The sequence below is a fragment of the Tenebrio molitor genome, chromosome 2 (genome assembly GCF_963966145.1).
Source record: "Tenebrio molitor chromosome 2, icTenMoli1.1, whole genome shotgun sequence".
In the NCBI taxonomy this organism is placed as follows: domain Eukaryota; kingdom Metazoa; phylum Arthropoda; class Insecta; order Coleoptera; family Tenebrionidae; genus Tenebrio; species Tenebrio molitor.
This window is the reverse complement of record NC_091047.1, coordinates 29,763,064-29,778,750: the sequence shown is the minus strand read 5'-3', so window position 1 is coordinate 29,778,750 and position 15,687 is coordinate 29,763,064. Positions and strand designations below refer to the sequence as shown.

The window sequence follows — 15,687 nt, the reverse complement described above, 5'->3', positions numbered from 1 at the left end:
AATGGCTTCCCAATTTTGGACAAATGTTTTTACACTTTCCAATTATTTGAAACATTTCTATGTGCTGAAGGTGACAAGATTTGCTAAACTTTTCTGTAATATTTTTTATAAAATTAAAATCTGCATTTTTTTGTTAAATTTACCCAAAAATGAAAAATATACCTACGGATAAAAGAATCACATGCTCTCCCATCATTTTGGATAATTTAGATTTTATTTGTATCGAGTGTTACATCTTCGATTCTTACATCAAAGTCGGTGTGTTAAAAATTTATTGAGTTACACAACCACCAATATATCGTCGGTAATGTAGATATCGACGATATGTCAGTATGGAACTAAGAAATTACTAGGATAAAAACTGCATAGAAGATGGCAACGTGACCAATTTGAAATTTTCCTGTCGTTTCAATGAAACAATGTATATATTATGGATATTCTTGTAACGTGAACTCTGTGAACTCTTTGACTTTGACATTTGGAAAACTGAATATTTTTATCGATTCTGAATTTTAAAAATAAAGTTGGCTTGGTTAAAGCTAGGCCAACAAATGAATAAAGTACTCAAACCTTAAATTTAACTGAACTACGAGTATTTTAATTGTGCTTCAATAAGAAAAAAAAAAACAATTACCAATTGCCGTAAGTTTATGCAATAGTAATACCGATAGTTGCGTATTTGTATATCAAGGCCGCGAAATTAATCGTAACGAGAGAACAATTGTCGCCGAGGCCGCTTGCGGCCGAGGTAGAACAATCTCGAGGTTGTTAAAGGATTTCACACCCTAGGCCTAGGTGTACACAACATTTTTGTGTGCAACCAAAAATTTGTAGATAATAATTACAAAAAATGTAACCGTCAGTCTTACAAGGAAACTCTGATTTTTATCAAATATTAAAATGACGTTTACTTTAACGCCCATCGTTAAAAGCAATGACCGCGAAATTGGATTTCGCGGCCTGTTTTAGGTACGCGAAATGCACGGTTGCACAAAAAAAAATATTATTTTTAATTCTGGTGTTAAATCAGGTCAACTTGTTTTTTGAAAATCGATTCAACGTTTTAAATTTCAAACACCCCAAAAACTTTCTTTCGTAACTTTCATTTCTTTTATGCACACGCACTAAAAAATGTGGGGCATCATTTTTATAGTGGGGTGGTATAATGACATGACAGGAAATTTAAATTCAATTGCCTTTTGCGCTGGGTCATTCTAAAATTTCATATTTGTAATGTTAAAGACACCAGATATAAACAAATCTTTAGAACTGACACCCGGTATATTTATTAAAATGAATTTAATATCCTACGTCTCAGTTTCTCATGTTTTTGAACTGTTGCGTATTCGAACACATCGTTTATCACTGGGATATCCTGTATTAAGGGACCATCATTAGTTTGGGGCTAATAGCTGTGGCCCTCTTGGGTAGTGGGATTGTCTTCCATTAGGATGATCAGCTGTCTGTAACTGTTAGCCGCCTCTTTAGAGTAGTGTATTTTAAGAATTATGAGGCATTCTCACCATTGACGATAAGACGATATTTTTATGAACGACCTAAATTGTTGTTGGTCATAATTTGGACGAGACGCAAGACCAAACGATGAGAATTAAACTCCGTGTGCGCTACAGGTGTCCCATCCGATTTAAAGTGAATACACTAGTCTGATAAATGTTATTCGTCAAAAGTGCACTAACTTTATTGCCAGTTATGATCGTTATCGTTTCCGTTATTAGTGTGTTTGGTTGTTTTATCTCTTGCTGCTGCCAACATAGCTGAAGAATTGTAATGTTATTGCAGTTGGACTTGCATACCAGACATTGTTATAAATAAGTTCACTTGGTTGCTTACCCGCTGTCAAATATTTATCATAGATAATCTAAAATATTTTTATTTTCAGATTATTTGGATTTTTTCCATTAGCATGTGTGCCACCTCTACCGGTATTACGTCCGCGTTAGAGGATTTTTTACGCACACCGTAATAATACGTCCCTCTGAGAGTTTAATCTGTGGTAAAAATTAACCCCTCTTGCTGAAATAGGCTCTGCGAGATTATACAATTAAACCAGTGTATGAGCATAAGCTTTTACAACATGCTAGCATACACGTCCGCATTATAAATGACACTCCTTCATATTAAATTATCTTTGCAAAAATCATGAACAGTTAAATTGAATGTAGATGAAACCATTAAAAATTTAGTAGTTTGCAATTGTTATCTGCTGTTATTATTTTATTCATAAAGGAAATCATTTGGGTCGACAGAAACGTGTCATTCCACATTGCAACTAAATATAAAATATTGAATAGAATGATAGAGGAGTTACATTCTCGAGTTTTAAATGTGCAACATCAACATGTAATTAAGTGTAAGTCAGGCAACCAGCAATACCGCCGGTCATGCAGGTCGCTACTGTTGTATTGTATCAAAATCGGTCTTGCAGATGTTTTTACATTTTTCAGCATCTGAATTTATTCGGTGTTTCGCGCACATTCGCCGGAATAATAGCCTGGTGGTCTGTCCCCGAAAAGCAGAACGACGTGTCTAATAAAATAAAATGATCCTCGGATTTACTGCTGTAACAGGAAAATAATAAAATTTCACACCGGGGACCACCACCATACACATCTGCTGTATTTTATAACTTCATATTGTGCACGTCTGCAAAGTTTCCGAAGTAAATATGCAATAAATCGCCCCGCAGTGGCCAGAGACGACTGCCAGACAGAAATTTCCAGGTGGAAATCTCACAACCGCACCCTCCGGATAATTGCCGGGAATATTTTTCGTCGGGAGGTGCGATTTTTATCGGGATTAGTGTCGGCAAAATGAAAGGAAGGACGTGTAGAGATTTTTTAAAGTGGGCGAGACGCGCGAATAAGGCCTAAATTAAAAGCACAAATGACTGATTAAAGTTTAAGATAACGCCGGGGTAACTCTCCCCCGAGGCGTTCGGGTAAACTGGCTGAGCTGCGAGTGGTCCAGGGACCGAGCCCCTGGCCCATAATTCCAAAACTTAGCATCCAGATTACTCGGGAGACTAATGAGAGAACAAAACAACGATGTTAATCAGTCAGCCATTGCAAAAGATGTGTTCTTTGTGAATGCCATTCCGGTGAAAACTTTCCTCAAAAAGTTGCTCCTGCTCGCTCCGGAACCGGCCAAACTTTGAACAATCGGGATTTTATATTTGCTTTTATTGCGCCGGATTGATTTTACACTGACTGTTCCCCAGTTTGTCCCCGCCGGATTCTTATTTGGATAATTTTTTACGCCGCTGACTCCAAGATTTAACTTTTATGACTTTTATCGACCCGAGATCCTGACACGGATGCCCCGACCCAGAGATAGGGCGTCAGGGTTTCATTTATCCGGGCTAGACACTATTCAAAAGTCATTTCTCAACAAACCGTGTCAAAGTGTGTCCAGTTGAGCGAAGAAGCCAAGGAAAAAATTTCAGCGTCGTATTTAAGAAAAAATCTGAGCCACATAATCTGGTAGAAGGATTCGGAAAACTCCAGGCCCTCGTAATAAAGTAGCAAAACGGAAAAAATTCGTGGCATCGAGGATTATAGAAACAGGTGGATCGAATGTACATCCACAGATTTATCCCTTTTGTAATCCGAAAAGATTCCCCAAAAGACATATGGCCATAAAGTGCGAAGCAACGTATTTTAGTAAAACTAGAGAAAAGGCGGGACGAACAAATGGCGACCGGAACGGACTGGCATCACTCTAATTCGTGCAGTAGGTAGAGAAAGAATAATCTGTCATCTGCCTAGGATCGAGAGAGGGATCTTATTTTTCAACGACACTTTAAATTTAATACGGAACTGCGGAGATTTTCAAACTAAAATTTCATTCGAGTCGTAAAGGGAATAAGAAAAAAGTTTTAATCCCGAGCATTATGCAAAATATATATCGGCAAAATTTTAAACTTGGAAACAAGGAAACTCTGACTAGGCTGAATCCTCAAAGTGATCTAGAACCAATCATTTTATGTCAAAAATCTAACAGGATCTACAAACAAGAGACTACCAAGTTTGTATGAGTTAATTCACCTACCAATTCTCAATAGAACAATCGTGATGAGCAGAAACTAAAAAAGTAGAAAAATAATAGATTATATCAAGCGTAGAAGTGAGTCTTTTTGTGTTAAGCCCAGAGGTTGAAGACCGAGAAAAAGTCGAGATCGACAATTGGCCGAAGCACAAAAAGACCTTCTACTCTAATATAGTAAAGTCTACTAAAGTCTAAAGTTTACTTTTTAACGTTGAACGGCCATTTTGCTATTTGTGATTTTGTCATCTGACATCTGTCATCCATGCACACGGGCGACTCGTGTTACACCACAGTAGCTTCGATTAAATATTGGGTAATAATTTCGTTATTGCGTTTTTTAGAGGCTTTTTTTTAATAGAGATAATTTAATTATTAAATATTTCGTGTAATTATTGTTAAATGAATCGTAAGAAGTGCTTCAAATGACCTTACGTTTGCCTCGGCCGAGCCGCCTATGGACATTTCAACTCCTAGGATTGAAGTGTTTCAAGTGCGGTTACAAAAAAAGCCACTTCAACCGTTTCTATAGAGGTACACAAAGACGCGATTTTCAACTTCTTCAAGATAAAAGTTCTTTCTAATTCCGATTTTTGCAGCTTTTTTGTGTTTTTCTTTGTACTAAGGAGATTCTTAAACTTGATGTTAAAAACAAAATACTTTAGGATTTGCTTAAGAAAGTTATTATAATCTTTCCTTATTAGTACCTTTCTATTTCATTTTTCTGCTACCAGCTTCTCAACTAGTACATTTTTACCCCGATTTGAGGTCCCCAACGACCATTTACCATGCATGCACCTTGTCATGGACAACAGGCAAAAAGTTACAAAAAGGACGTATGTGCGGTGTAAGTAAAACGAAAGAAAAATCCTAACTCACTGAACATTCTATGTAAATGTTACAAATTTTTAATTGTATTAACTGTCAAGGAATATCAGAACTGTATTTACTTCGAGAACTGGTTGTAAAAAGATTGTAATCACTGTCCTGGGGCTGGGTATACAAAGTATCGTTCTCGATAAAGACATACATTTACGTCGCTTGGTGCATAAATAACAATTTCAGTTGCTTTTATAATTCTTTGGATTAACTTTAGTTTCAGTAGTTTGGCTACTTCTGTGATTGTTTTCCTTATGAATGCAATTTTACCTAGGAGCTCATCCAAAATAACACTTCACCAACACCGATTTAACTTTCCCATTGAAACTTCTCTCTCTCTTTCTCTCAACTCAACTATCATCGAAAACATTTTTTTAGACAACTTATGTTCTTAATTTGTAGTCGCTTATAAAAGGAAAACAAATATCTCCTAGATCTTGTTTCTTTGTTTTCTTTCTTATATACTTGAATTCTTACATGCTAACACAATTGAATTGTATTTCCAGTGGATAATACATTTGAATTTTAAAATTTCCATTCTCTTTGAACATTTACTCTTAATTATTTTTTAATACAATTATTTTCGTAATTCAACAAATTTTATATTTCTCATCCAATTATTTTATCAAAAATGTATAAATAATTCCCCTGGCAAAAAAACGTATTGATACGAAAAAACAATTTGTACGCCTGTTCGCGATTATTCTAATCCAGTTTTTTCCTTTCTTTGGCACATTTTTTCGTGTTTCTCTTAATTTCTTTTTGATTTGAAGCGTCGATCTGTTTCCGATACAACTCGAATTATTTCGCACTTACTTCATCTACATTCATCCTCCTTCGAGATAGACAACCAGGAATACGGCCGGTATTGAAGATTCCTACATTAAAAATCTCGCACAGACGGTTTATTTTATTGGTTTTTGTGGATTTTGCGCAAGCGTTGACCGCAACCCCGCTTTATAAATTAACAATCCTCGAATGATTTAGCTGTATGGTAATAAATTAGCTTGAAAACAGTTTCTCCGATAACGCAGCGCTCTTAATATATCAAACCCTAAAGATTACGGCATCCCGTCCACCCGCTCACCGTGGAATCTAACGCAAAAGGCATTTCAGTTTCATTATCTATCCATTGCCTTCGACGTCTGTTCCTCCTCAACTCGGCTTAGGTAAGGAGACGGGAGACGGCTCGGTAATATGGTAAAACTCGTCTTTTGAAGACAAGACGACATAAACAAGATTCAAACAAATGTGTATGTATTACCGACATCAAACAAAATGTTATGCATGCTCGCTTACCTATTTCCGTTGCGAGTCGCCCGGCCCACATACTTTACAAAAAAAATTGGTCGGAATGTCGACCGGGCTCGAATAAAACGTAAAGTTTATTAAAAATAAATGGCGGCTGATAGGGGCGGCGAAAAAATACTGCTGCGGTCAATGGGAGCGGTCGGAATTACATCTGAATTAGACAACGAAGACGGAATTAATTAGAGAAGGACTAGAGTGGACCAATAGAAGTGGCTGATCTAGGCGGATGGAATATAAGGATAAAATAGAAGTTTCTAATTTGGAAAATGTCGATAATTGCGAATAAGAGAAAAAGGAGAATAGCATCGATGTGGCAAAGTAAGTAATGTGAAGGGCGGAAAGGGTAAGAAGTGGATATTTAAAAAAAAAATTGTAAAATGTGTAATGGGTAATGATGCATTAATAAGAATAATAATAAGTTAGTTAGAACCATGTTTGTAGAGCAGTCGGTGGGTATGTACATTGGCACATTTTCTCCTGCCAGCAGTCCCCCGTAGTGCCTTTTTGGAGTGGTGTTTGAGCGTTCCCGCCTGATCTCATTACATTGTGTAAGATTTAAATAGCTAATGCAGCGGTAAATTATGTAAACTTATCAGGCGAATTTATAACTCGGAGCTAATTCCGTTAGCATGCACTATAATGGCGTTTATGTAGTGAAATACTAATTTCCCTTAAAAGCGAGAGGAATAATTTAAAGTTTATCCGGGAGAGACGTCGGTCGGGCACCTACAAAATTACGAAATGAAAAATTACGCTCACATATTCCGGATAATGTTCTTTCTTAAAGACTTTTAGCAGCTGCGATATAAATGGCCAGGAAAATTGTGCAATTTAAATTCTTTTGTAACTTGTGTATGTTCCTTTTATCTCGCAATTGGTACGTGAGGAATCGGCGGAACGGAAGCAACACCGGCTCACACGCTCCGAACAAATCAAAGATATATGTTTCGGATACAAAGACCCGCTTACAAATTCGTATTTATGAGGAAATTCCATTTTTGCTCGGAGATTGTCTTTCAGACGTCGTGAATATTGATTGGTGACGCGGATGACTTTTCATTTTAATTTGTTTGGAGGTTTGGTGTTTTTGATTTGGGGATTGTGTCCGTTCGAAAGCGCTCGTGTTTTGCCAAAACAATCCGAAAGGATTAAAATCATGTTTATTTCATTTGGAATTGGTGAACCTTTGTGATTTTTAAAATATAACACCGACACTCTTCTTTGTTTGTTTATAAATATCGACTTAGCAATTTCAATTGTTTGCCGCCGATGGGTGCCGCCGGAAGGTTTACATTAATCTGTAAAAAGCAACCACAACGTGATCGGTTTAAATTTCGCAAAATATTTCTAACTTGAAAGTACATTCGGTATCGATCATTTGTCAAAAAAAAGAAACATTCTACAATTTATGCATATAACGAATGTAAAAAAAAAATAAAAATGTTGCTGAAGAATGTAGAAGAATTTAAACGAAAATATATCAAGGAGTATACACTGCGTTTTTTATTTCGCTGAACAATGTAAAATGGCTATGTTCAGTTCTAAAATGGACAAGTCAATTCATTTGAAATAGGCAACCAAACTTACACCTATGTTCAGTAAAATAAACTCATGGTAGAATACTAGATTATTCAGAACAGTGCGCATCTCAATGTACTCGTAATTATACATAATAATGTCAAATAGAGAAGAAAACTAATAAATAAATAATGAAAAGTAATAAAACAATAAATGAATAACAAAAAAAATTACATAGTGACTCCATCCATTGAAATAAGTACTGAAACTAAACGCTGTAACTTTTATAAATAAAAAAGTTGTTCAAAGTGTAATTGATTAGCGAAACATCACACACATGGTGCGATTCTGTTTTAAAATTTACCAATATTGCTATACAGGGTGTCTCAAAATTCGTGAATTCCGAATTCAGAACGTGGGAGAGAAGGACCCAGTGGAGCTCAAAAAATACTTAGAAAAAAATCGCTCTTCCTGAAGAAAATATAAGCACTTTAATTTTGTTCAGTACATAACAGCCTTCATATCCACAGTGACAAAATACTCTTCTAGCTACGTTGCCGTTCCATTTTTAAGAAAAATTACAAAAATTTAAAAAATTTTTACTCCAAAGTAAAGCTATTCTTCAAAAAATTGTTTTACGTTATTATTTTCCACAATCATCTACACCATAAATAACAATAAACACTGAACTTTTCAGCCTGTATTTGAAGAAAACGCAATTCAAAGAGTGCACCTTCAAACCAATGTATCTTTGTGGGGAGAGTCCCGAGTTTTTTTTATTTCCATATTTGGACTACTGAATGCGGAATTCGCGAATTTTGAGACAGCCTGTATATCAAGGTTGTAGTTGCTATGATATGAAGCTGTTGATTGGTTTGATCTATGCAAAATCAATGTTGTACAATAACAATATTGCTAAATTTTGAAACAGAATCGCACTAATTATGCCATAAAATGACAAGAACAAAAATGGTTTGTGGCTAATAAATTTCATCTATACATATGTATATGCACTTGATCTATTAAAATGTGTGTTGTTTAATTACTTACTGATAAACAGAATATTTTGCTTTTTGGTGGTAATTATTGGCAATATTAACCCGATAAACAAGTAATACATAAATGTTGGTAAATCAAAAATTAAATTTAAATATAAACGACCGAGTTATTTTAATGACTCGACTAAATCATGCAAATGCAAATATTATTTTAAAGTATAAATCCTAAAATGTAACAATTTATTTTAAAAAATGCCATTGTCTTTACAAAAGTTTCATTAAAACGTAATTACGACTTCTTTATTCGGTTAAATATTGAGATAAAACTTTTGCATAAGCCTACAAAGTAATAATTTTTAATTTGTAAACCACTGCAGCAGTGGTAATAAAGCCAGTGTCGCCCCGTCTAATCGTAAACACGCTCACTGAACCAACTATTAAAGGAAAATTGCATGGATTTTATGAGTGTCTAGAGGTAAGCCGACTATCTATTTTTCGATATTCATCGAAACTATAAAGCCAACAATAGCAATTGTTCGAATTGTGTAGTCAACAAGGGTACAACATTTCTACTTGTCGACCCTCTTCCCACCGTAGCGGCACACCAAAATTCTACACTCAACACTCTCCACTTTACAAAAACATCACACAAGCTCACCCGTTATTGTGATCAGTCGTCCGGCGAGTGTGTTTTACTGAAATTAAAATTGCTGTTTGCCGCAAGTGCTCCAGCTTGCTTCTTATCAGACTCGACTAGACTCCACGAGCAGAACAGGAGTATTAAAGTTTAATAAGAATATTAATATTAAATAAGCTGCGAGAAAATGTTGGTGCTAAGTGAGAATTTTTCAAGGAACTTGTCCATTAAACTTCAAAAAATTTAAGCTGATGTAATAACGGAAGCGGTGTTTTAAAATAATCCATAGTGGCATGATTTATGTAAGTTGGACCAGACTGATACGTTTGATGGTTTCATTTCGCTTATTCCACTAGGAAATAAAATTTTGTGTCATTCTTAGTTCTTTACTCTTACTTTTATTACGAATTTTATTTCTCTCCCTAGGTCCTAGTTTTCCCAGGGCTTTTCTTTTACTATCTCCCCCTATTCCCATTTAAGTGCTCCCTTTTACAACTCCTCTTGTGTGGTGCTAAACACAGCCTAATTTATTCTTTAATAATCCACACATGTTTCCGTACTAGATTCCCGAAATTGGCTTCCTATTGTTACTTAAACTGCATTAATATTGTAAAATATTATTTTATAACTAAGATGCAATTTAAATCTCATTATTGCTGACATCCGGTTTGGTTATATTAAAGATTCCTTCCAATAAAATGAAAGCTTCAGGCGTTCTCCAAAATACTAAAAGAGATCTTTTATCTTGTTTGATTTTACAATATCCACGAAATTATAAACCGTTGAAGTTAAGGATGTTGGCAATACTTTAAATTTAAAAATTTCTTTTGTTAATTATCCAGTGAGAAATCCTTGCCCAAGCTCTGGATTCTGGACAATATTTTCTTTCCATTTTAGGCTGAGCAGATATTTGCTTGTCTAGGAAGTAAATGAGGAAGAAGATATGGTAATGTGCTGTGTGCCGCTTGCACGAAATGGGCTCAGGCAACTAATCACCTTTTTTCCCTTCGGGGTCAGCCTCCAAGAGCTCGTTCATCCTTACTGCTTCTGAAATTAATTGAACAAAGTTGAGACGAATATTCGGAAAACGGCGTCGAGGTCGCCGTAAATCCTGGTGCAGTATTAGAAGCGCCTCACTATAATGCAGTGGAGATTCCATTGGTGGGCTACACCCCATAATTAATAATTAAGAAGTTGTAAAGTAGAATCGGCGTGTAATGGCGTCGGGGGTGTAAATCTGAAGGACGATAGTAGCTTTTGGATTGTCATAATCATAAATCTCGAGTCCTGAATCGCTCCTGGACGACTTTACACCTTCGGCATTAAAGCCGGATATTAAATCAACGCCATCAATGTCTTTTATGTCTTCACATTCTTCTATTTACGACTGGCACATCTCTCCTTGTAATAATTGTATGATTTTACGGCGCTCGCTATGAATTTCCTCCGACGGTGCTAATAAAAAGCCAATTTAAATAATTTTGCATAATTGCGAGTTGACTCTTAAATACAGGTCTCCAGGCGCGATTTCTCTTAGGTACAAACATTTTTCTTCGTAGGCGGATGAAAAAGAAACCCGACCAGCGTCAGGCGACTTTCAGCCCTGAATTTTCTCCGTTTTCCATTTTCTCCAAAGAATTTATTTTCAATAATGTTACATATTCGAGGGCCGTAGATTAAAACCTTGCTGTTTTATTGCTTGTAAACGAAAGAGCATCTGATGCTCGCTCTTTAAAGCAAATACACTTAAGGAATTCCAAATCAAAAGCATTTACAGCAAAATTAAATTCTTTGAAGTTTTTTAAGTTTATTATTAAACAATTTGTTTGTGCTGGATTGTGAACTCGTTCGAGAATTACGGTTTCGTCGTTTATTCGTCGCCAATTCCCCGTCGAGGGATCCCCGTTCTAAAACAGTCTAAATAGAAAAGTTTAGAAACTAGTCTCTGGAGTTGGCAGCATTGACGGATGGCCCCAGGGAGACACTCTTTCCGGCCACTCTTAGATTTTGGCAGTGCAAACTATCAACAGCGCGATTGTGAGAAAATTGTCGCCATTCGTTCGATTTTAAATGGTTGTTGAGATAAATTCTAACGGAATTACCACCGTATTCCACTAGATCGAATAAAAATGTTCAAATAGGTGCTTAAGCTAGTGGATGCATAAATTTGCTTACCGTGCTAATGCCTAATTTAAATGTCTCACCAGACATTTTGTTTTTATTTATAAAAGATTTATAAAAATTTCAGCAAAATAGAACCATTTACATTAATATTTTTGTCATTGTCTTCTGAGTATGCAGCCAACAAAACAGGACAGCTGCTGTAGACAAACCATTGACGTCGGTAAGATTTAGGTAATAAATAACTTATAGCTATTGTTTAAAACACATAATTGAATCTGATGTGTCAGTCAAGAAAACCCTCAAGTCTTTCCTTCGAATATATTGAACAATAAAAGAGCTAACGTATGTCGACTGCATATACAGGGAATAATAATGGGCCTTACAAAAATTGAAACGCAACCAGTTATACATGTTGATCGACTTCGTGGATCATTTATATTTATTTAAAACAATTTAAAACATAGTTGGCTCTGGGCTTTTTTTAACTTGACTTCTAAATTAATGTAATTTTTTTTATTCTATTTTAGTCAATAATCGTCTTTATACGTCCCCAAATGAAGGCATAAATTGGCCTTTATGGCACAGATCTGTCAAAAATCTGCCAAGCAACGGTTGATTTAATTATTCAAGCAATGGTATCAAACATTATTGTATTACATTATATACACAGTAACCCTAACAACATCAAAATAGCTAACTAAATTTACGTGGACACAACTTTTAGTTGATTTCCTTTAAGGAATACTAAATATTTGTTTGAATCTTTTATAAATTATAAAATAGAATATAACGTTGTATGTACCACGGGCATAATTGTCGATTATGCCCTTAATACATAAATAACTATTATGCTATTTTTAAACACAAATAAATGGTAGATGTCATGTAACGACAACTGAAAATTGTCTTAATAAAAAGCAGTCTTGGATTCATTAAAAAATAAAAAGATCAATAACTGGTATCTACTCGTTTGAGAAATATGTTTATTTGGTTGCGCCGGGACGTTGTTAGGCCCATTATTACTCCTGAATACCCTGTAGTTAGACGTAATACGGCTATAGTGATTTTATGTGACTCTGACTGCTCGAATTGTGATATTTACCAAATCACCAAACGATATCTTTGCATTTTTGTAAGCTACTATACTAGAGCTAAACTTGAACTTTGCTAGCGCCGATCGTTGTGGATCACAACAGTCGAGCATCTGGAAACTAGCGGTTTTATGTTTCCCACCTGTCTATTCCATTAGAATGTAGTTTACAGAAAAATGACCCTTGTGTTATTTGCTATATAATTTGATTTTTATAGTTTTACAGCTGGAGTCAAACGGCAATACTCGTCATGAAACATTTTGTTTCATTCTTGATGGCAAGTTACTTTAAATATAGCAATGAAAAAAGCGTGGATGATAAAATACATATATTTTTTAACTTACCCCCGAAGACGTCGCAGCGCAAGGTGAAAGATGCCCCTTCCGAGAAGGGCCCCACGACCGACGTCAGCTCTGCCCCCGACTCGTTCGTGATGACAATCTTCTGCGGAGGAACTGAAACGCGATAATTTAAAACTAATTAAACGGCATTGTCTGCGGATAACGAGAGCAACCACTCTTATTTTATCGAGCTGGGAAGATGTACAGTGGTGATTATTCCTCCGTTTGAGGTAATTTAGTCCCCGGTGCACATTTGAATAAACCCATCGATCCCCCTTCTCAGCGAATAATTGAGAGTTATGACCGAATGGCGTGTTCCTCCCTTGACATAATGAGGGTAAACCATTTTTACAAAATGCGTGATCACGTAGGTACCTACATTGAGTGAAAACTGCCTTGATTATTGCACTAGCATGTCGAAACGCGATATCGAGCCGTAATTTTCGTCAAACCTATTAATGAGCCTGCTAACATCTATATCTGCTGGTTGATTACAATCTGGAGATTTTTTTTCGAGAAGTTGCAGATTTAATTGGGATTTAATCCGGTTATGCTGGCGAATTGCTTCCGAACAAACAAAATTGAAATCATTTCCCTCACAATAACTACACGGGGAGGAAATTGGAAAGTTGGTGTGCACAGCACTTTAAAACGGAACACATTAATTTCCCCTTCAACTACAATCTATAATGCGCTTTGGATTTTATTTTATTTCCGAGAACTGCAGATTCTGGCTGTCAATTCGGTTGAGGTGAAGTTTATTTTTACGAGAAAGGTCTTGCTTTAAGTCGAGTCCGACAAACAGAAAATACGGCCGATATATAATGCCAGTGTAAATGATTTATACCATAACACGTAGTGTAACATATGTACAGGTTACAGGGTTATTATAAATGTTTCTAACATCATAGGTAGCTGTGCGTTTTACTTAGGTACAGTTAATTTCAAAATTATAGAGTATTATGGCGGCCAAAAAATTTTGGCCGTCACTTTCTTGACATTCAAGTATAGGTGTAAATAAACCTTTAGGAACCGTAACCCCACTTCCGATTCTTGTCATTTTGACAATCAATTTAAACTGTTTGAAGCTCAAATATTCCAATAATCCGATATGAATGAACAAAATTAGGGCAATCGTACATAGATAACCTGAGGTAAACGTTCTGTGTGGTAGAAATGACAAAATAATTTTGAGTTTTGAAATTTACCACCCAAAAAATAACGTTCATAATCAAGACGGTAATCATGATGACAATAAAGTACGGATTACAATTTTTTTTTTTTTTAATTGACAGACAATGACGGCCAAAATTTTTTGTCCGCCATAGTACCTACACCTAATTTTCTACAGTGTAAAATGCACTTGCACTTTTTGTCAATAATCAATGTCAATTTTGACAAACAAAATGCCTAATCTAACCGAAAACGCGAAAATGTTCATTCTTTTCAAATTAGAAAAAGGGTGGTCGATCCGAGGGTAGTATTGTAACATCGCGAAGAGCACCGTACAGAGGATAAACCAGACAATATTATGGTGCTCTAAAATATCAGTGACATTTTATGTTGCCAAACTTACCTAACCTATATAAAAAATACAGTTCAAATTTCAAAAAGGAATCTTTACATGGGGAAAAAATTTAATAAATCGACTTCTTGATTTTTGAGGTGTACTCTATAATTTTGAAATTAACTGTACGCTGCTACGCCAACTAGATGTTAGATGTTAGAAACATTTATAATAACCCTGTATAACAATCAACGTTTACAAAAGAATTCGATAGGTATTTCTGCAGGTTGAATTATAAAATTAATCAGTTAATTTGACAAAGCTGCATGAAATTTTCGTGTTAACAATACGTGGAATCGATTACCTTGCAATGGAACATTAATAATACAATATCATCTAACTGTAACAAAATTGTTATGATAAAAATTGGAAATGACAGTGAAATATTTGTGTGACACTAGTTACACTACACGATATGTCATAACAAATAGCTCAAACATTATTTCTACGTGGAATGAATGTATTTAGGAACTACATATTGGACTTTAACAATGGAACAACATAACATTTGTATAGGGCTAATTGCCGATGATTTATATTGTAACATGTAATATAGCATGTTTATAGTCGTGTACTCGTAATGTAAGAAAATAAAAATAAACACTGTTCACATTTTATCTCGTCATTATGAAGTGATCAAATTAAATTATTCTCGTCATGTTAAAAAAAAATATACAAAAGGCAAAACTGAATATGATGTTTACATCCATGTAACGTAGAAAATAAATAAACAATCTTAAAATGTATGTCGCCAATATCGATTCTTCCAAACGTTTTAGAAGCTATGCTAAAGGTGAAAGAACTGAAAAGTGATAAGTTAAAGTTAATTAATTGATTAGTAATGTACGAGTAGCTGTTTACGGTTGCTTCATCTCTTAAATAAACTACACTCATTTTTTGGAATTATTTCCATACAGATCTTCTTCGTAAAATGAATAGTTTTTAGAGAAAATATTTGAAGTCCCTAAATAGTTAAAAATTTGCAATGGCAATGCTATTTCATTACAAAAACTTTGCTTGCCAACCGTGGATTATGGAGTACTACACTAATAAAGATGAACAGTGCATTGTATCACACTCTCAATAACACGAACCAAACTTTCTGCAATGTACTAGAAAATTGTTACATTTTTCGACGTTCTTCAATAGGTGTGGTTTA

At 35.2% G+C, this 15,687-nt stretch overlaps 1 protein-coding gene and 1 long non-coding RNA gene across 3 annotated transcripts in view; one reads left to right on the top strand and one right to left on the bottom strand.

Moving 5' to 3' along the window:
- LOC138124588 (uncharacterized) overlaps window positions 1-14,298 on the top strand; it is a 211,906-nt gene extending 197,608 nt beyond the window's left edge. The window contains exon 2 of the long non-coding RNA XR_011157211.1: window positions 14,106-14,298. This is a non-coding gene — a long non-coding RNA (uncharacterized lncRNA). The remainder of the gene's footprint in view (window positions 1-14,105) is intronic.
- Window positions 1-15,687, bottom strand: part of side-VII (sidestep VII) — a 395,213-nt gene that overhangs the window by 81,291 nt on the left and 298,235 nt on the right. For both annotated transcript variants that reach the window (XM_069039626.1, XM_069039624.1), the window contains exon 4: window positions 12,965-13,075. In XM_069039626.1, coding sequence (XP_068895727.1) covers window positions 12,965-13,075 — 111 coding nt within the window. The remainder of the gene's footprint in view (window positions 1-12,964; window positions 13,076-15,687) is intronic.